Raw genomic sequence first — 22530 nt, 5'->3', positions numbered from 1 at the left:
CATTAACAGAGCGTTTCCGTTGCTTGTATCAATTGAAGTTCATGATACATTAATTTTTAGAAGTGGTCTTTATTCCCAGGTTAAAATACACTGTAAATAATAAAATGGGAAACAAAACATGTGGTCTTTATAGCCAGGTGGTCTCTGTTCAGAGGTGGTTTAACACAAGTTTGACTGTATATGCATGACCTGTCACACTTCTATAAATTGCGCACACAAAAACTACACAAAGTTCTATTTTAACATCGATGAACATTGAACATTTCATTAAGATAACAAAACAAAAAATAAAACTGTTGAGGTATGTAATGTAAGGGTCATTAAAACAGTAGCTAGATCTGGGATTTTGTATATGGCTCTCGTGGACTTGACCATGTCAGATCTAACTCGGCGCTTGTTCTGACCTGGCAAAATCCACTCGAGCTGTATACAGCATTCCAGATCAAGTTACAATTTTAACAACCCTGTTAGGTTGATATAGGTTGTGTTTTAATTCAAACGCCTTAATAATGACTATATTCTTGAGAAAACCCTTAGCCGTGCCAATTGTTAATCTGAATATAATTGTCGTTTAATAAAGTGTACAGAGTGGTCTTTGAAATATACGAATATTATATGATACTTTCTTCGAAATATATCATTATATCGCCGTGATAATTACAAGTAACTTAAAATGTAACCTTTGGTGTTAGATATAATGAGACGGCTACTTTCTTTGATAAAGTTAATTTCAAATACGATAATGTTACATGCTATCACGATTCCTTTTAATGTTTGAAATATCGCCACACCTTAATTTATTGCTATTAATACAAGTTTTGCTTCAAGACATTTCATGTTAAGGTGTAAGGATGTATATCATTGACAAGCAATATTTTGCTAACATGTCACCAAACGAGCCATTAATTTCAGCACTGGCTAAACACTTAATCAACACAGTGTGCAAGGTATAAATCTTGGCTAATATTAAAGTCAATATATTGTTACAAAATACACCATTCCATATAATGGTATATAAATGTCGGTACTGTCTAGATGAAAAAATATTAAATCAATAGCGACAAAGGGTACTATCAATGCAGAATATCTGTTTAAGGCCGCAATAATGTGTCGACTTATAAGTGTATTAAAATTGAAACATTATGTAACATAACTAATCACTATTTTCATCAGATATATGTATTAATTTAAAAGAAATCAAGGACAAATGATGTAAAATAAATATTATTTTTAAACTAATCTGGCCTCAAAATGTAACAGATCGTTCTCTAAGGGTCTTTAATAAGGTGGAATTTTCTAAAACATGAAATGAAATACACAAATAATTTATTACATTAAAAAGGAAAAGGAAAATGTCTAGCTACTTATTTGTTTCAAATTGTATTCAAAAAGGTAAACAAAGTTTTTAAAACTACTTTAATATTACTTTTAAAATCGATTTATTACTTGTTTGTATATCTAGCGAGTAATAAAGGTATATATTAGTCACCTGTTGGTTGAACACCATTTAAGGGGACCTGAGGATTGCGCCTTCCTGTCCGTCCGTCATCCCGCCACACTTTCGTATCCAGTCTTTTTCCTGTCCGATTTGTAACTCAACAATCCATCAGGGGATTTTAGTATTACTTGGCACTAATGTTCTTCATAATACGACAACGTGTCAAGCGTATCTTCAAGACCCATGACTTAAAGCAGAAGGTCTAACAGAAAGTTCAAATTTTAACATGATATTTAAAGCGTCTATTTCGTGGCAAGTCTATAACTCTGCCATCCAACTAGACTTTTATGTTAAATGTTACGGTCACACTTGGAGGTCAGATGTTTACAGCGCTGCATAACTCACTATCCGTCAAGGGTTTTTAATATCACTTTGCACAAATGTTTCCATAATGAGACGACGTACCATGCGCTTAAAACCAAGACAACTAACTCCCCTAATTAACGGGTAAAGATCAAACTTGTAGGTTAAGGGACAGCAGTTGATGTTTTTTACTTATACCTGGTTTATGAAAGGATGAAACATGCAGATACCAAACCTACAGGTTTAGGTCACAATTTGAGGTCAAATGTTAACTTTGTTTCTACAGCGTCTGTTTCTTGTCCGGTCTGCAATGGATTCTGCAATCCATCAATGGATTATAATATACCTTGGCGCAAATGTTCAAATCAATGGGCAAGCATGTCATATGCAATATCCAGACTACTAGCTAAAAGGTTATGGTAACACTTAGAAGTCAAATGTCTATTGTCAATTATGTAACTTTTTCACGCACTCATGGATATTTAAATTTCTTGGAAAATGCATTTAGCATAAAAAGCTGAAGTGCCGTTAAAAGAATGTGGCTATAATTTTAGAAATACTTCCGTTTAATTGTTGAAATATTTCATTACATTTTTATCTATTTTCGACCAACATAAAATGAAACTCTATTAAGCATCTATATATTAATTAGCAACTGTATTTTTTTAGAAAATTAAAATCCAAACAATGCGTTACAACATAATTATTATGTAATATCATATATTGTATAAGCAACATTGACAGGTATCACATCATTAGGTTAATGCTGCAGTTGAGATAATTAGTCACCTTTCAGTAGGGGACTCTGGTTTGCATGACAATACTTCATTAGTGAAAGAGCTGATTATCTCTATCAAATGTTTACTTAATATAATCATTAAATCTGAGAAAAATACCTTACTTACAAATCAACAACGGTCAGTCAATGGAATTATAAAAGCAATAAATTAAAGGTCCAATACTAAGGAAAGTGAACATTTTAATTTCTTTTAAAAAGCACGGAAACTATTTCATTTTATTGGAAAATGAAAGTTGGTATGTAGAAATTCGAAATAAATCGCAGTATATGTACAATTATTTTTCTATGAAGTATGAAGAAAGTTAAAAAGACCTGGGGGGCCATTCTGTCCATTCATTGAAATTTCAACATAATACACATACATTTCTTTGAGTTCCAAAGACCTTCTGTAAATTTTGACCTGCCAATCTTCATTATTTAGTGTCTTGCAGAAGTCTATGCACTGGCTATGAAAAAAATTACCTACTCACTTTCCCTTAGTAATGGACCTTTAATATTCCACAAAATAACCTAGATCATGATGTAACCAGCATGTATTTAGCATGTAGCAGGATGGATTTCTGGTAATAGTGACTGACAAATGTAGTTACATTTGCAGTTAGAAGAAACTTTTCTGATCCCACATAACATATCTTTATTTGTCCAGACATTTAGGAAAAATATATCTTTTGCCGGAGGCGGAGTATTTCTGTATGTTTCTGAGTTGTTTTAGAGCCGAATGAGAGAAGATTAGAATTCATGTGAGGTGAAGTGATATACGTTGAACCGAAGATAAACCATTTCACAATTCTTTTATGTAATAAATACATATAGATCAACAAATCCTCCTGATTACATTGGTAAAATTTACAATATTCCAAAACTTTATAGGTGATTAAAACAATATGATTGTTGTTGGTAATATGAACGTGGTTTTGGTAGATGTCCCAAGATTTCTTATCTTTACGGATATTAAACTACTTGGTACTTTATAATTAAAAAAAAAGATATTCCTAATCCAGCACATGGCAGCAATACCCGTAATCGTTTGTTAGTTTCTATTCTGTAAACTGATTCATGTATATGCAATAAAGCCAAGTAATAAGTACAAACATAAGGTATAGTGATCGTTTATTCATGTGTAGCATATAATATTATTGAAATACTCATTTCATTATGTACTACATATAAATGAGAAGTCTGGCTGTATAAATACACTGATTTTGACAATTGTAATAAATTACTTGAACCATAACAGTAAATCAATATAGTTATTAAAAATTAACAAACCTGATTACACATACCAAAAACATTACAGCAATTTGACATAAACCATGTATTATATATACCTCAGAGTTGAGGAAAGAAATACATTTCAGAATTAAACTCCACAAAAAGCTAGACGTTTTCGATGATTAAATGATATCTTTTTTTTTTTTTTTAAAAAGGAGAGATATAATAATAAATACCTTTTTTTGAAAGTGTTAATAGAAGAATCATTGACACTTTGCATGACAGCAGCTTCTAAGGCATATTGGAAATAATTAGGTAAATTAACACATACATGAGATAAAATGAACCATATCGAGGATTGTACGCAATACTGTTTTAAGTCTTTCTTTATTTAGTAGGAGTTACTAGAGTATTGCGTTCAACACTCAATGCCTCCATTTATCTTCTAAACGATCATTAAAAAAATGTTCCGGGTTATCTTAAAGCCAGCTTACGCTACATTTGGTTATTCAGAGGCCAGGGAACTGCTGGATGAAATGTGTAACGTCTTTAAAATGAAAGCTAGGAAAGGTCTCAGGAAAGGATGTACATTGTATTTAGTTTAGTTACCAAATGTTAAGAGGCATTACATTTAATAACATCACTATAAATAGTTTATATGAAGCATAGGGAATTCAAAATTTCTGCAACTTGTCAAAATCTTAATATTTCTAGTGTTCGTACCATTTACAAATCAGCTTAGAGGTAAAGGATACTGTTTATGTTCAAAAGGTCTTTCACCGTGTGGGTTCGAAACTCATAGAGTTTAGATTTTTTAATTTTCTCTGTGGCACAACGGCAGTGAAATATCTAAAACCGATGTGGCAGATGAGAAACGTTTAGTATCATATTAAAGATGATATTAATTAAATGCAAGTACCAAAGTAAATCATGAGCATAATGTTACGTTATAGAAACAAGTATAATTATACAAAAACAAAAACAAAATGAAAGAAGGAAAGGACGAATAAGGGAACAGAAACGAAACGAAAAGGAAATAAACTAAAAAGAATAATATTCGAAAAGAAATTCTCACGAGGATTCGAACTCGTACAAATGATTTATGTTATATATATTAGACCAGCTTTATATAACGCTGATTTCCTATTAATATCTGCATTTCACCCGACAGAGATATTATCCCGTATACTTAATGGACAGATAAAATGTAACAAATACTGATATTTAATGTCAAGTAATGTACAAGCAATCTGTTATCATGAAATGGACGCGTCCTCGCGCTAGCGCATGAATAACGTTATTGGGAATTTGTATGTAAAAAAAACCCCTTTGTTCCTGTTGTTAAATAAATTGCTTAAATTTTCGTCGGAAAAATGTACTTCAAAATCCTTGGTAAAAATCTATAGTTTTCCCTTTTTGCAAAAAGTCCATATGCATGAAGTAATTATGAATAATCGTTTCCGCCAGATTTCATTTTTATTTTAAGTTGGAAACGTTTTTGAAAGAGTAGTATAAAATAGTTACGCAAATTATTTTGTGAAAAACGATTTATTTTACAAATAACGGTCTTTTTTATACCCTGTCACAGGTTATTTTATCAGCTTAGTGATATCTATAAATAATTTATGCTATTCTCTTTTAAAGAGAGAACATACATGTTTAATAGTTTGAGACACTTCAAAGACTTTTTTGAGGCAATTTCGAATCGTGGATTACTGACTAAAACTGAAAGCACATAGACTCAGTTGGAATTTATTTCTAACAGGGAGAAGTGTGCCTGACTGAATACTAATGACAACAGCCCTAGCTAAATCAATGCCGGAATCATTTGGACCTGTCTTTGTTTTAATGTTCTTTACAATTTGCAGAAAACGGTCTCGTGTCTTATGCATGCATCAAACGTGACTTCGTTGTTATAGAAACAGATAATTTATCAAGCAACTTGTGAGTAATAGCCGGGAATGTGATATTAAGATTATATATCGCATGTATTAGAAACTGTTAGATGCAATGCCATCCCAAACTATCAAACTATAACCCACGTGAAACATTAAAATGTCATCTAATTCCAACTCGACGCATTCTGTGTGGCGAAGCTTATCTGGTAGCATGGTTTTATTCCTATTTAACGGTATGTTTTGTTTATTTAAATAGTATATATAGAATATTTCAACTTCTTTTAAACTTGTGTCAAGATTTGTTCTAATACTTTAGCACGTGACTCTGTGCAATCAATTTTAAATTTCAACTTCTTTTAAACTTGTGTCAAGATTTGTTTTAATACTTTAGCACGTGACTCTGTACAATCAATTTTAAATTTGGGAATACTCCAAATGATGTAAGCATCACATTGGAGGGCAATACGTCGACTTTTATTCTTACCAGTATCCTTTTCATTGACATGCCTGTTTGGTATTTTGCTTCGCGAAAATATTGCATTGAGTGTTTTGTAGAGGATAATAAATAAAATGTTGTTAAACGTTGTTAACTATTCAGCCATATTAATGGCATTTGAACCGTGTCATGAGAAAATCAACATAGTGGCTTTGCGACCAGCATGGATCCAGACCAGCCTGCGCATCCGCGCAGTCTGGTCAGGATCCATGCTGTTCGCTAACAGTTTCTCCAATTCCAATAGGCTTTAAAAGTGAACAGCATGGAGCCTGACCAGACTGCGCGGATGCGCAGGCTGGTCTGGATCCATGCTGGTCGCACACCCACTATGTTGGTTTTCTCATGGCACGGCTCATTTAACTCTTTCGCTCAGAAATAAAGTTTGATTTTTCTTCCAGACATATCAAATTTTCTTTTCATGGCTTATAATGAATTCGAATATTCATTTATTTCTAAAAGAGTCCGTGTGCAATTTTGGATTAAAAGTATTACTAATATAAAATGTACTTATCAGCATGCTTGACAAGACGTCCAACATGGCAGGAAACAGTTCTTCAAAATGAAGTATCATGAGAGTTTAAAAAAAGAAATGTGTTTTTTCCGTTTACAAAAAAAAATCTTAGACCAGCAGAGTTGTTTCTTCCATTTCAAGTTATTATATTCAGATTATTTCAAGTACATTTTCTTAAGAGTTAATGATATGATTAGAATTATTATTTTCGCATATTTTATCAAATGTATTGGCAAAATATTTGTCGGAACTGTGTATGGATCCAATGTGCAGAAAATCTCTAAATTAGATCTCATGCACCAGTGACTTATTAAGAACAATGAAACGGATAAAAATTAGAACCTTTACCTAAACAATATCTGATAGATTCTTCATTTTGTAACAAATACATTTTGAATAGAATTTAACTGTTAATCTCAAAGAATAAACTTTTTCTTGAACATGCTTTATCCAACAAATTTTAAACTGAAGAATATATAAAACTAAAAATCTGGTTTGAATCTTAGAACAGAAGGCACTAGCTTTAAACGAGTTTCTTATTGATAACACTATACAATGGAAATCTTTAAGAGGTTTAGTGCAATATCATACGGGCAACTGAATGAAAGTTTTAAACACAAGTTTTATTATTGTGCCCGTGTTCAAACTCATTCCGTCATTAGATTTGAATAAATTCAGTTCAAAGGTCATGTTTTTCATGATTTTTGGTGAAGTGAAACAGAATGGGTTACTTAGATTCCTATATCTTTAATAGTAATAAATATTATTCCAAAGATTTATTTATACCATGATTCGAAATTATTGCTGTATCTGAAGATATTACTCAATGTAACCATGATTTTGAATTACTCTGCAAAGATCTAGATTTAGAGGGATGTGTTACGCGTAAATATTGTCAATGAGTCATTTCTATGTCTATGTCACATCTTTTTCCTTATGAATTTATTAACATACAAATATGACAAATAATTAACCTAAATAGTTGACAGTTATCTACAGACAAAATAATTTCTTGCATATTTTGTAGCAAGCTGGCTTATTCGTTGTATTTATGTTGAACCGCGAAATATAATAACAAAAAGGTAAAACTACGGCTTAATGTTGTATTTTAAAATAAAGTCTTTAATGCTTTTTCCTATTTACAGTTATTTAACGTTTAATGTTTTCTTTAGAAAAGAACTTTTGTATTGTATTTTGAACAGTGAAAAAAAAAATTTGAAATATCAGACTCTTTTAACGTGTTAGTGGAAAAATTGCTTCTAGTTTAAATGTTTGAAATAAAAAGAACGGTAATGATACAGCGATAATAAAAGTAATATGTGCATAAGTTTGCAGTGTCTCTTTCTTCTTTTCATTACTTGCTTACTGATCAGAATTTTACACATATTTTGTTTTCCGTTCAGTACCTTTTTGCCTGTGTCAAGTATGTCTCTTTAAATATGTGAATGAAGAAGTTACTACTTGTTTAAATGCTGCAAAATCGTCAAGGATCTAAAATATGTATTTATTTAGCAGCGGTACTGGATTCTGTCATTGACATGTTTAATCTAGTTTGCTTCCATCATGTCAATTTACTGCTTTGCTACGAAACCGATATATATATATATATATCTCACTGCAAGATTTTGCATTCTTTAATTCAGCATTTTATTATTACCTTATTATTATATATATATATATATCGCTAATAATAAGGTAATAATAAAATGCTGAATTAAAGAATGCAAAATCTTGCAGTGAGACTTTATTTCCTTTCATTGAAGGTAATCACATGCTATTTCAATTTGCAGTACTGATCAGAGCTCATCTCGCCCGTCTGCTTAGCACAATAGAGAGAGAGCAGATATACGGATTTCGGGGTCGCAAGTTCGATTCCATGGCAGGGCGTATGCTCTCCGTGACGATTTGATAATAACATTGTGTCTGAAATCAGATATCCTCCACCTCTGATTCATTTGGAAAAGTTGGCAGTTACTTGCGGGGGACAGGTTTGTACTGGTACAAAATCCAGGAACACGACCCAAAACAAACAAACTAAGCAAAACTTCTTTGAACGTGATTATCATAAAGATGTCGCTATATCCTGTAACAAGAATGTCTTTTAACTTTTAATAAACAAAATGCCAATATGAATTACTATGCCCCAACGATAACTTGATATTTACAAACATGACTATAAATAGATTAAAATGGAACATAGGGAATTCAACATTTTTCTAACATGTTACAATCTAATTATGTCTAGATTTTGTACCAGTTGCAAATTAGCTCAGTGGTAAAGCATACAGTCCGTGTTAAATAGATCTTTTGCCGTGTGGGTTCGAAACTCAGCATCGACATTAATCTTTTTTCTCTTAAAGATTTAGATTCCGTCATGAACTTTGTGACAACACAGCTGAGAAGTATTTTAAACCGATATGGCAGATCAGAAAAGTTTACCATTGTATCAAAGATGATATTGACTAAATGCATGTATTTAAGCCATGCAAATAATAATAATACTATTGTTTTATATTAAGGCATACATACAAATACAAACTATCAAAGAAAGAAACAAAAATACGGGAATAAAAATGAAAACGAAAAGAAAAAAAACAGAAAAAGACAAAAAATGAAAAAAACCCTCACGAAGGTTCGAACCCACAAAATGATTTACTTATGATATTCAATTGTTATCTGCAGTTTACCAGACTGAGCTATGTTTCCATATAATAATAGTACATTTAAGATGAAAGAAATACTAATATTTACTTAGAAGGTAATGTGTAAGCATTATGATTATGGATTGGTATTTCATCGGTTATCATGGAATAGAATCGTCCTCGCGTTTCGGCGGGAATCTTGTTATCATTGGGGATTAGTACTGTAATACACTATATATATATTACACTGTAAGTTTTGTTTTATAGCAGTTCAGACAGATGCTTTCAAAACGATACAAAACATTCATACAAAACGATACATACAAATAAGATTCACACTTTTCTGTTATTTAAGCCAAAGTCTATTGTGTTATTTCGTGAGCCTGATAATCGTTTGAATTAAGTGTAACACCTTTCTGTGATACCATTTCGACGTCTTTAATATCTCTTCTTGAAACGTTTGTAATATAAAATAGCAGATCAGATAAGACAGTTATCTTTCTCTGAGTATATAAAGCGCCAATCGTCAATATTGCCATTTTTAGTGAAAATGTGCATGTTTATTCATATGTAAATGTAAATTTTGCTACTGTCCTTGTTAAACGACTGAGTTTAGTTTTGATTTTGATTTCGACATTCTTTGGATTTTCTCAACATGACCATGTGTGGTAGAAAAACAGAACTATAACTTTCTTTTATGAGTATGACGCACATTACGGCCAGGTTGCTTTATTTTTCGAATTGTAAATTTTAACATGTTTACTGATGGCAAATGCCCCTACGTTCCCCTCCAGCTAAATTGTTTCTTGAAATGAAAAAATAACACCCCCAAAGTGATGTTTCAACCCACAATGGAAAAAGGAAATTGTATAAAGCACAAATGGTATTCCTTGTAACACCAAAGCAGCGTACTTTCGTGTAGCCTTGGCCCATTTGCCGTGATTTAATTACATGTGTATCTTGAATATCATATCGACTCCTCAAAAGAACAGACAGTGGCACAAGTGTTTTCGATAAGAATAAATTACTTTTCTCAGTTTAGTAATATATGCTCGTCATGCGGACCTTGTGAATAGTATTACATGCCCGGATCAAGTGAAAAGCTTTTATGCAAGAATAAAAGAAGAATTATGCACATGAGGAAAATATGTAAAAATGACAACCAAAATTTTGGTATCAGGTAGCAGTTCTTTCCTTGTATTTTGTATTATCTTTGCAAGTATGGTTTTCTTATAAATGTATACATGCTTCATTAGGGAGAATGTCATAACAATACGTTGATTAAGGCTTTTTAATGATTTGTTTTTGTTAAGTAGCCTTATTCTTCCATTTTAGGTAAAAACAGTATATAAAAAGTGATAAACTGTAAAGCTATAATAAAAACACGTGAGTAGTTCACACGTACGTTGCTAGGGACATTCCTCAATGATAGATATTGGCCACTGTACAAACTCATTGGGAAAAGGAGCTTATAGGCGTATTTCTTGAATTTAGATACCATATCGAAAACTTACATATACAGTCGTGCGTGGGGTATTGATCATTTACATAAAAGATGACAAGCTGCGATGAAATCATACGCAGTCCGATTTTGTGCAAAAATAATAACAATCTCTAAGATATAAAACAAGATTCGGATTGTTTTCTTTGACATAATTTGGAAACTTCTTTTGGATAAATTTTGGTATTTATTTCATTGACAATTATATGGAAATAAAGTAAAACAGAAAAAGCATTAATCTGGAATAAATTGCATTTATTATAATTTCTCTGATCAGAAGCTACTGTTTAAACAATTTTGATATTTTATCAAAGAAAATGGGACGACAGACAACCGTTTTTTAACGAAATAAAAACTGCATCTATTTCAAGAATAAACATACTAAAACGATATTCTATTGGGAAAATTGTTTGATAGCTGGAAATAGCTGAAGTGATTTTGCAGAACGTTTGAATATAACCAGAGGCTGCCGATCCTGTAATGCACCATTGGGCTGTGTTTTGTAAGGTAAATACATATTTTAACGTCATGCTGATACTTCAACAGTTTCAACGTTTTTCTTTTAAATTCCGTTTACTTCTTGTTGCAGATGTCAAATTTTAAAATCGTAATTGCAATGGTAATATTATTTTAAAGTTTATTTGTGCTCTCACAATCTAATTCAAAGATTGTAGGAACCTCGTCCACCCCTAAAAATATTTCTACTTCAATTTGTATATTAACAATTTATTGAAACGGTACCAACCCATCGGGCATCTGAGTGTTAATAGAGTATATATTGAAAATGGGATATCTGTGGGGACTTTTAGTGCAAAGTATTTCTTTTAGTTCAAGTCATCATGATAATTTCTATTAATCATAATACTCAACAACTGATTCTGCTCCATCGTAATGAAACAAGTTTTGGTCATAATGACCGTAACACAAACTTTAACAGCTATGCTCAAGTAATATCTGAACTATTTTGCATTTTGACCAAATTTTGGTAAACTGTTTATAAACTTGTATTGTGAAACGTATACGAAGTGCGATGGGAAAGTCATATAAAGTATTTAGATATGGGAAACGTTGTTCTATCGTCCAGCATGGCAGAAATTATTCATGGATCATATATTAATTATTTCATCCGTACAAAGGAACGACGGCCATATTGACGTTTATTGTTTTGGCTAGAAAAATTGATTTTTTGCATGATAATCTATATTTTGTATCTCTCTTATCTCTCTAATAATAAAGTGATAAATGATAAAAAGTTTGAGATATTAGCTGAAACTCACTTATGGGTGATTAGTGCATCTGGAAATGCGCTAATGACTGAACGAAGAGAAAACTATATATTTATTGTCACAATACTTCTTCGTATTGCCATTACTTAGGAAGGATCTCGGTAAGATTGTTTGCTTTTTCGTTTAAAAAAGACATCACAAGTTGATAAAAAATATTGTATTTTTTTTTCAAAACTGATGTTAAATTGACATAGTAGAAATGTTCTGTTCTCTTTTATCGACGGTGTATAGCCAATCTAAAAACTGTCTATTTTTAAAATACACACATCTCATTATATACGTACGAAATTAGTTATTGTTAATCAAAAGTCCCCGTAGCATAAAAAGGTGACTTTGTATTACTATAGTAGCGTTTGTAGAATTTAAATAAATGTAAAATAATAAAGGTTGACATAGTAGAAATATTTTGTTCTGGTGTATAGCCAATCTAAAAACTGTCTATTTTTAAAACACACACATCTCATTATATACGTACGAAATTAGTTATTGTTAATCAAAAGTCCCCGTAGCATAAAAAGGTGACTTTGTATTACTATAGTAGCGTTTGTAAAATTTAAATAAATGTAAAATTATAATGATACTAAAAATATTACAATTTATTTCGCGTTTATTGTTAAGTTTTGATTTTTGAATAACCTGTCTTAACACGATTTGCTATTCTATGTTATTTTGTGAGAAAGAAAAGAGGTTTAAATTTACATCATTTATTTATATACAGAAGACTTTTAATACAGCAGCAGCAGCATAGCATTATCGTAAGTGATATATAGGCATCGTATATCTGGTATCTCGTATCACATGTGTAGCTGATATTCAGTTATTGGCAAATGCCACTAAGCGTAGCTTAGTCTTTGAGGTATCGTTTGCACATCATTACCCTTTTAACTGATCAATAAAAAAATAAACTTTTATTGTAAATTCATCATACATATTCACGCAAATACCCACAGCGATTGAAATCTGCAATTCAAGTGTGCCAATATAGCATTATTGCTTTTGTTTAAGTGTTGATGAAAGTTATTATTATGAGCTTTTTGGCATATGAATTCAGTGCTTTAATTGTTACGAAATATGCTTATATTATTTTTACTTTACTGACATTCAGCGTTCATTTACCTTTTCATTCTTGCAATAATAATATTTTAATCGATGTTTGGATTATTCAAAGTGTACTAATGTATTTATACATCATTTGATATATTTCCGCGACAATGACATTTTACAGCCGTACAGCATATTTTTCTGTACGTTTTAACGGCTATGTTTCTTGTTTATTTGATATATTTCAGTTATGCCTAAAACTCGTGACTGTTAACTGACATTAAGCGTTCCTTACATGTGTATTTCGCATGCATTTTAGATATGTCCAAGACTGTCATTGTGTACCGACTTTTAGCGTTCATTATTCTTTCATGCTTTTCCGGTATACCAATGACCACCTTTTAGTCATGTTATATATTTCAGATCAAGACTGTCATTGTATAACGACTTTGACCGTTCATTCGTTTTTATTATATTTCAGTAATACCCACGACTCTGTTTACCGACTTTAAGCTTCCGTTTTATATACTTCAGATATGCCCACGACTGTGATTGTTTACCGACTTTCAGTGTATTTCTCCCTGTGCCTGACAGTTTCAAGTCTCTATCTACCAGAGATGAAAGTGCAAGCAAATGTGAGGCGGATGAAAAGTATTCCATTAACAGAAGCTACAGATCCAAAGCCGTTATACCGGCAACACAGATCAACAGGTAAGGATAATTTTGTTTGTAAGCAGTTCCCAACTTCATGACCGGTCTGTGTTCAAATTAGTAATTATCGCAGTATTGACTTTTATTTAGTGTTGTGTTTCTTGTGTGGCGACTGTGAAAATTACCTTCCGTACATTGATCCTGAGTTGTTTTCTTGGCCTTGTAATCCATTCCACGGTTTGGTTAAAAGAGATCTGCTCTAGTCGGTGCTAGAGTTGTATGACGGGTATTGTACATTTCACCTCCATTATACAGCCGTACTCAAACTGGGTCTGCTAGGGTTAAGCTTGGTTGGGTTCTGTGCTGATAAACTATCTCCTTTTAGTCTACATGTATAGACATAATTATTGTTTGTCATGTTGTCCTCATTGTACATTCTTTTTAAAATACTATAAATCTTTTCACCGAATATCTTACACTCTTGCATTGTATCGACACATGCCGTTCCAACATAAAAACAGGTAAAAACAATATCGTTTGCTGTTATATAAAGTACAATGTAACGGTTTTGACAGATAAGCTCATCTTCGATAGAATAGCTCTCTTCTGTGTGAGATTTGAAGTAACAGTTTTATTACTGCTCTATCTTAATTGTAATCAATGATAAACAACCTATAACCGGAAACTTTTCTCCCACTATTTGTCATTATATCAAAATTGAAATCTTTTATTGTCCAGAACACAAAAATAGACCTCATTGTATCTGTTTTACCAGAAATATTATCGTTTTCGTCCTTGTAACTGTTATTTAATTGTTAAGCAATTGCCTATAATCGATCACGATACCTTATTTGACACTGATACATGACTGGGTGATATTGAAAGGGAATCAGATGGTGCAAGTCTGTCGATCAAGCGAGACTTACATGTTTTCATTCATGCTGGCATTTCTCTAAGAATGTGTCAATATCTCGCCGTAGTTTGTATTTGCTTTATCAATAATCATATCCTCTGCCAATAACAAAGATCGTTATAATCTGAACGTTATCTGCGGAGACTTCTTTCCTATCACCACACACTGCTTCCTACACCTTCTAAAGAAGCCAGTATACTATTGCTGTGTTACTCAACGTGACTTCATAGATTGTTATTATACTTTGTCGGGTCTAATGTTTCACATAATACCAAAAACACGTTCCAAACTATTAATTAAAAACAAATATTTTTACCCAGAAGGTACAGAATCAATTTAAATCTGTAATATGATTATGGATGTAGTCAATTTCTTTTTTGTGTTGGTCTAAATTCTGTCTCCCTACCATGAATGCGTTTTCAAAAGTACCATAACTCCAAATTTTAATGTAGTATTTCTGGCATTGAACTGGTATTTGCATTATGCCGTTCTTGTAACATGGCATCGCGAAATAAATTTCTGAATATTTTTTAAAGTTTCTGATATCAAATTTCATCAAATTGTCACATATTAACACCGCTGTTCTGATTAACACAGAGTGAAACTTAAGGCAAAATTATAAAAGCTCAGTAAAGATATATTTACGAGTCTAGCTGTCTGAATTACTACTTGGTTTTATTTTTGTTGTGTTCAAACTCACACCGAAACCATGTAGATCTCATTTAGTAATGTAGTAAACTTTAAGACAGAATTTTCGGAAGATAGGTTCTCTCTATTCAGGAAAGCAGTTATTCACTTACAAAATAATGATGTGAAGAATCGAACGCAAATAAATATGAAAAACAATATAATCTTAAGTTAACTGCACAGCTTATCCTCAATTTTCTAGATAACTTACCAATTGATAACATTGTGTTAAGCCATACTTATAAACATATAAGTGTTTCCAAATCAGGACTTCTTCAGGGATTGCCAAATCCTTTAATGGAATTTGTACTTATATGTTTACGCTTGCAAGTGTTTTTTGGAGCCGTCGTTATGTTTGTAATTGATTTGCAACAATTAACAAGTAATAACTCTGTAGAACATCAATACAATTTTTTACTTAGTTTCTCTAATAATATGTAAGCAATTAGTCTATTTGAAAAAAATATATATCTAAGTATGCCGTCAGCTGAAGGCATGGTATTTAATTAGTCTTAAATGGTCCGCTTTCGATTCAATTGATTCGTGTAGGAGTAATAGACGGTTGTATTTCTTCACGGTTCAAAAAAGTTACAGTTAGATTGACCGCTTGGTCAGACATGCGAAAAGAAGTATTCTTTTTTTAGTACGAGTTTAGAGAATTCCTTTGAGATAGAGGTCAAAAGCAATTCAAGGTAATTGTTTGCGAAAGACCAAAAATATATAGAAAAAAACATATAATTAAAAGTGCTTATTAGGAATTAGACAAAACAATGCCGCATCTTTAAGCTGCCGTTTGATTTTGAATTATACATAGCCTTGTTCATACCATAATTTTAAATGTAATATCTTTTTCTTCTTGTTTTCTTCGTTGACGTGCAAAGCCCTCTGTGGCTGAATGATTAAAGATGATGACTTGGAAGACTTTGTCTGTCAAAGCCGTAGTTTTGAAACCTCGCTTGGGATGAAAAGAAAAAAAAATCATACGATGAAGCTGTTGTGCTTGCTTGCATAAAACATGTCGGTGACTTTGCAAAGATGCACCATGAAATACTTGAAATAGTGGCGGCAGTTGAGGACCTACCATTTATAATTAAAAATTGCGTAAATTGTGTCAATGCGATCTAAAATGTCATTAAAAACCAAACAAATCTTGCATTACCGTAAATAATGCCATTAATTACAGGTCCTCACTGAATGATAGTTTCGTAGACTAAACATTATTAGAGATTGAGCTTTTAAAGTTTATTCAGACAGATAATCTTTTACTTTCAGGCCAAGACCGCTCGCCATGGAATAAACGTTCAGTGTATAATGTTTTCTCAAAAATGATGACGAGGCATGCAAACAGACACAACAATGACAAAGCCTTCGTAGACAGAATGTTTAATTTATTTGATCTAGACGGTAAGTTTAATATATTTGTTTGCCATAAAGATGTGTCATTTTGAAACGTTTTCTTGTTTGGTGATTTCTTTGAGAAAAATGCTTAAGTCTACTTCTGTTGTTGCATTTTTAGTATTTTTAAAATTTCTGGTCAAAAGGTCTATTCATTATTATGTGGAATAGAGTTCCGCGTAAGTGGGTGACAGGTAAGCAGCACATTACAGAAATTTCCGTAAACAGAGTCAACCTGATACTACTTTGGTCCAAAATTACATTTTAACATTGCGTCTTTGAAATTCAGAACATATTCTAGAATAAATCTAAGTGAATTCTTGATCAGATGTATTATTTGTCATTGTCACATTTTAACTTATGTTCGTTTCCTTATTGCTTTTCATCTGATTTTGTAATATAACCTTTCCTTTGATAATATTGTTACAGAACGTGTTCGTTAAATCTCTAATATTAAGGAAAACCCAACAAACTAGTGATTTGTGCCTTCGTTAGGTATTCAGTGACCTTTGCCAATAGAAGTGGGCAGGCAAAATTGTTAATCAATAATAGATGATTAGGCTGTAATTGTTGCAGAAATTTCATTAGGGTTTGTTAATACATGAATGCATGTCTCATGTCCGAAAAAGGTCGCGATAAATATAATTGTCCAAAATGATGCTTGGTATTTATCAATATGCGAACGTCATTTAACAGCAAATTCAATTATTTACGGTCAAGATGAGCGTACACAGAGGAACAAATATTATGTTTAGAAAGTAGTGATTTTAATCTGTTGATATGGATTAACGAACTCTTATTTTGATTTAAACAAACAAAGAAAAAATATGCCATGATACCAAAATTGCAAACAGGATTTACCAGTCAAAAATGACATCATTGGACACTAATATTGAGTAAAATTGCTGAAAGTAGTCATTATATTTTCATTACATTTGAATTAGTTTGATTTTTCCGTTGACCAGTTAAGTTGGTTTTTATAAGGTGATAGTTAAATACATTTTTTATCTCGTTGCAGGCGACAGAGTGATAGAAAGAAGGGAATTCAAAGCAGTGCTGCAAATATTAGGAATCGTCAGTCATCACTTTTGAAATCGTTATTTTTGTTGACAAATTTTAATTAACTGTTAAAAATATCGACCTGTGATAAAATGCTTTGCATACGATCGTCACGTGCATAATATATTCCGCTGAGAACATGCGCATGCGTATGTTCAGTGAATTCATAGATACAGACGACAGCGTTTTCTGGAACAAGTCAACGCACTATAGGTCTAACATGAACTGCACGATATTTTCAGATCTACAGCTGTTGGGGCACTATAAGCATAATTTTATGCTTTGAAATGGACCATTATTTACGCATTTTCTCATAATACGACAATGCAATAGTCTTTTTACAAAATAAAAGTAGTATTGTATTCTTATATTTTCTGCCAAGTATATTCTGAAATATTCTGAAATAAGTCTAATTATTTGATTCACATATTTAATTATTTATTTGATTAAACTGAATATTCAGTCTGTTTTGTAGTAGCCCGAAAATAAAGTTTAAAGATTGTCTTGGTAATTTTAAAACATGTTGTTTTATGTGACAGCTTGTTACAATTTCTAAACGTGTTTTTCTTTACAACAAAACAGCAACAAGAAATCAAGCTTTTGAGAGGTAATGAGGAAAGATAATCTGACCTTTTACCCCAACAAAAGAAGAAGAGATATGTATAATACTAGGTTTGTCTCTGCTTGAATGTCATCAGCATATACATTGTATACCACGATATGATTCAAAGAAGAATGTTCTTCAGAATGGGAGTTACGTTAAACTTTTACTATAAAAACTGAAACAGGCTGGCATGATAAACAGTTACTCTACATTGTCTAGAACTCTGTCATACATGTATATATTTACGTAAAATCGAAGGCAGAATAGTACCTGTGCACTATATGTTAAAGGCGTCATTTACAACTGTCATATCATACAGTCCCTACCAAGTAACCTTACCCTTGTTAGATCAAATTTCAACGATAAGCAAAATACATGATATAACACTATTCATATCGACCTCTTTCGCAATTTAGCGATATCAGCTGTCTTGACTGTTTACATGTAAGAAGAGAATGTGCAAATATGACATGAATTTATCTGTTTACACTAGAAAGGAAGTTATCCGTTTTCATGACATGTTCCTTCAAATTCAAAAGAACCGTGCCAACAACATTCTAGTCAAAATGATATTTGTAAGTTTTTAATTAGCCCAACACATAATGTATGTGTTACAAGAACCACATTTAAAACTAAATGCATGCGAAATTAAGTCCTATGCTTAGTATTGTCATATCCGTACAAAGACAAGGTTATAACGTTAACAAAATGGTGTATAACAAAAACTACAGACCTGACAAATTCGTGTTATTACTTGCAGCTCTCTGTTGTTACTTAGATTTGTTATCTGAATGAAAATGGATGAATTTGAATATGAATAAAACTCTCATTCCATAAATTTGCAGAACTTTAAATCCGACTGATATAACTTTGTTGATTATTTGCGGCAGCATAACAAGTAGAAATAATAATTTGTATTATGTATAAATAATATTAAGCTGTAACTCGAAAGTTCATTGAATATGTTTCACATTTAACTTAATACTAACAAGTAAATGCTGTAGAACACAAAACATATACATATACACAAAATTTCGTTAAACTTTCCGATCTGTTCCATGTGCTTAAGGTAATTCTTCATGTTCGGATCGAATTATTTTCTACAATGTAGAATTTGATTAAACTCTGATTTTTTCAAAACTTCAGAATTTACTAACATGTAGAAAATTCAGCAAAAAAAATAAAGATAGGGTCGTGTGTTCGATTTTGCGCTAGACTGATTTGAAAAAATTGGACCTCACTCATTTTTTCATAATGGGAGTCTATGAGAAAATCATAACTTTCATAACATTTTCGCGAATAGAAATTTGTCTAAAATGTAGGTTTTAATGAAATTTCTCATAGTTGTAAATAAACATATGGGCTATAATGTGGTGAAATAAAATGTGTAGGTCCATGTGCTTATTTGTGAGATATTTGACCACGATTAAAGTAAACCGCACATTTCACGCTAATTTTAAGACACTATTTTTAATTGTTTAACCTGTCAGATATTACAATGTCATATAGTAACAGTGTCATTGTAAAAAATTTACTCACGGACTGCCATTAATTCATAAAATGATTTTCGTTTCCGTACGACAAATCCAGGCTTTATTCTACTTTTTCCAGATACATGACCTTACGCTATCACTTCCGGGTTTTCAAACGTGCAGAACTACCTTTAAGCGAATTCCTCTAATACTCAGCAGAAACTGTAAGAGTGACAATGTATCATGTGCTTATATATGAAGTGGCTGACAATGAAATGGGGTGTTATATCACTGTGCAATACTGATACACATGTGAAAACTTAAACAAAATGCTAGTCACCAATTTGTATGCCATAGATATGGCAAATTAAGTAATATTTTGAATTAATGACATGTCTCTGTGTATGATATCCAAAACAATGCATAATCAAATTCAGATCCGAGTCCGATTATTGTTATTATTTTAAGTGGACCTGACGTCTTTTGTCAAGATTAGGAAGTTGAAGGTAACAATATGCTATAAAATGTCAACCTAAATCAAATTTGACAACATAGATAGATAAAAGATACTATTTAAAGTCGTATTTAAATGTATATTAAAAGCAATGCCAACCTGGTGTATGAGAACGAATGGTCCTAACGGTGTGTGCTAGATGTATGAGTATGTTACCATATCGCTGTATATTGCGTGTGCAATTGTATTATTTATTTGGGCGTGTTTAATAAAATACTTTATTGGGGAATATTTGATGAAATACTTTATTAAGGCATTTTAATGAATTACTATATAGGAGCATGTTGGATGAATTGCTTTATAAGAGCATGTTTGATGAATTACTTGATTGGGGCATGTTTGATGAATTACTTTATTGAGGCATGTTTGATGCATTACTTTATTCGGACATGTCTGATGAATTACTTTGTTGGGGCATGTTTGATGAATTACTTTATTGGGAAATGTTTGATGAATTACTTTATTGGGGCATGTTTTATGAATTACTTTATTGGGGCATGTTTGATGAATTACTTTATTGAGGCATGTTAGATGAATTACTTTACTGAGTCAGATTCGATGAATTAGTTTATTGGGCCATGTTTGATGAATTATTTTACTGGGACATGATTGATGAATTACTTTATTGGGGCATGTTTGATGAATTATTTTATTGGACATGAATGATGAATTACATTATTGGGGCATGTTTGATGAATTACTTTATCGAGGCATGTTTGATGAATTACTTTTTGGGGGCATGTTTGATGAATTACCTGATTGGGACATCTTTGATGAATTACTTGTGATGAAATGCATGTTTGATGTATAACTGTTACATGTTTGATGCCAATATAAAGTTTGAATATATTTTTCATGTGTTAAGAAATATGTGTATATTTGCATCGTTAAATGATGAACATGACATTAATTCAAAACATTTTTAATTTATGTAGTATTTAAAATAAAAATATTGAAAGCTATTTGTTCTTTCTTCAGAAACAAATACTTCCTTTCCAACAAAGTTGTATGAACACGTGAAACTAAGGATAAATTATGTCACACACGATTCTGTCGCTAAAAGATAATCGCTGCATCAATAAAGCAGTATAAATGGTTTAGTCAATACGTTGATATAATTACTTTAGCCCTTGTCCTAGGAGACGTTTAACATCATGGCTGAGTTAGCCATAAGCCAAATTCAAATAAAATATGATGGCAATTTTTCTAGTTTTGAACAAAAGAAAGCTAATTTTTAATGGTCATAGTCTCCATTCAACATCTGATGCAAATGTTTATATTGACCCATTTCTACTTCAGCTAAACATCAATAATTTGCAAAATACAAGCTATCTGTGCATTTGACATGCTCAAGGAGTTGTCCAAAATGAAAACTGGTATCGTAGAACAATTTGTGCTATAATATGCGTGCGCTATATTACACGGAAACATGGAGAGCATGAGAAAGCAAAAGAAATTTATTTTATTTTGCAATATATTTCATAATACAAACAGTATTCAACCACGTTTCCAACTCCGTCGTTACCTCGTTTAAGTATAGACGTAATACAATGAACTGTACAATTATCAAATACGGTTAATAGAACATATTAACAATGGCAATATGACCATATTTCAATGAGTTATGACAGTTCAAATAAAGTAAACCTTAAATGAAATGACAAAATGAGCGCAGATTGGTGCTGGCCTTTATGCGAAATTGACAATGGCATGATTCATCACCGGGCGGGCACTTGAGTAGAATCATCAACCGTCCGTAAGCCAGCTGGATGACTTCTCTCTTGAAGAATTCAACGCCCCGAGTGTTGTAAATTGGTTGTTTTAAATGATGTCCATTGACCATTATTTTTTAATATTGTATCAACTGTAAAGTATCTGCACAGTATGCTATCGAGACTCTATTATAATACAAGATTAGAAAGTGGGAAAACTTGTTTTGTTAGAATCAATGTAAAATTTATTGGTTAAGTAACTATTACTTTAAAGGTCATTTAACAAAACCCGAGCTTATGTATTAAGTCATTTTCGAAAACCTACACAAGCTAGTT

General features: G+C 31.9%; 1 protein-coding gene across 2 annotated transcripts in view; it reads left to right on the top strand.

The window, feature by feature from the left end:
• Nucleotides 1–21238, top strand: part of LOC123537450 (uncharacterized) — a 69396-nt gene extending 48158 nt beyond the window's left edge. The window contains exons 1-4 of one of the 2 annotated variants that reach the window (XR_008368237.1): nt 10895–11367; nt 13722–13898; nt 16711–16842; nt 17852–21238. Coding sequence is in view for 1 of the 2 variants with exons in the window: in XM_045321167.2 (XP_045177102.2) it covers nt 13722–13898; nt 16711–16842; nt 17852–17925 (383 nt within the window). In the remaining variant the exon portion in view is untranslated. Of the gene's footprint in view, nt 1–10894; nt 11368–13721; nt 13899–16710; nt 16843–17851 lie in introns of those variants that run through there. The other variant, XM_045321167.2, reaches the window with a different exon arrangement.
• The last annotated feature ends 1292 nt before the right edge of the window (nt 21239–22530 follow it).

Source organism: Mercenaria mercenaria, chromosome 17, assembly GCF_021730395.1.
Source record: "Mercenaria mercenaria strain notata chromosome 17, MADL_Memer_1, whole genome shotgun sequence".
NCBI classification, from domain to species: domain Eukaryota; kingdom Metazoa; phylum Mollusca; class Bivalvia; order Venerida; family Veneridae; genus Mercenaria; species Mercenaria mercenaria.
This window is presented reverse-complemented; position numbering and strand designations above follow the sequence as displayed.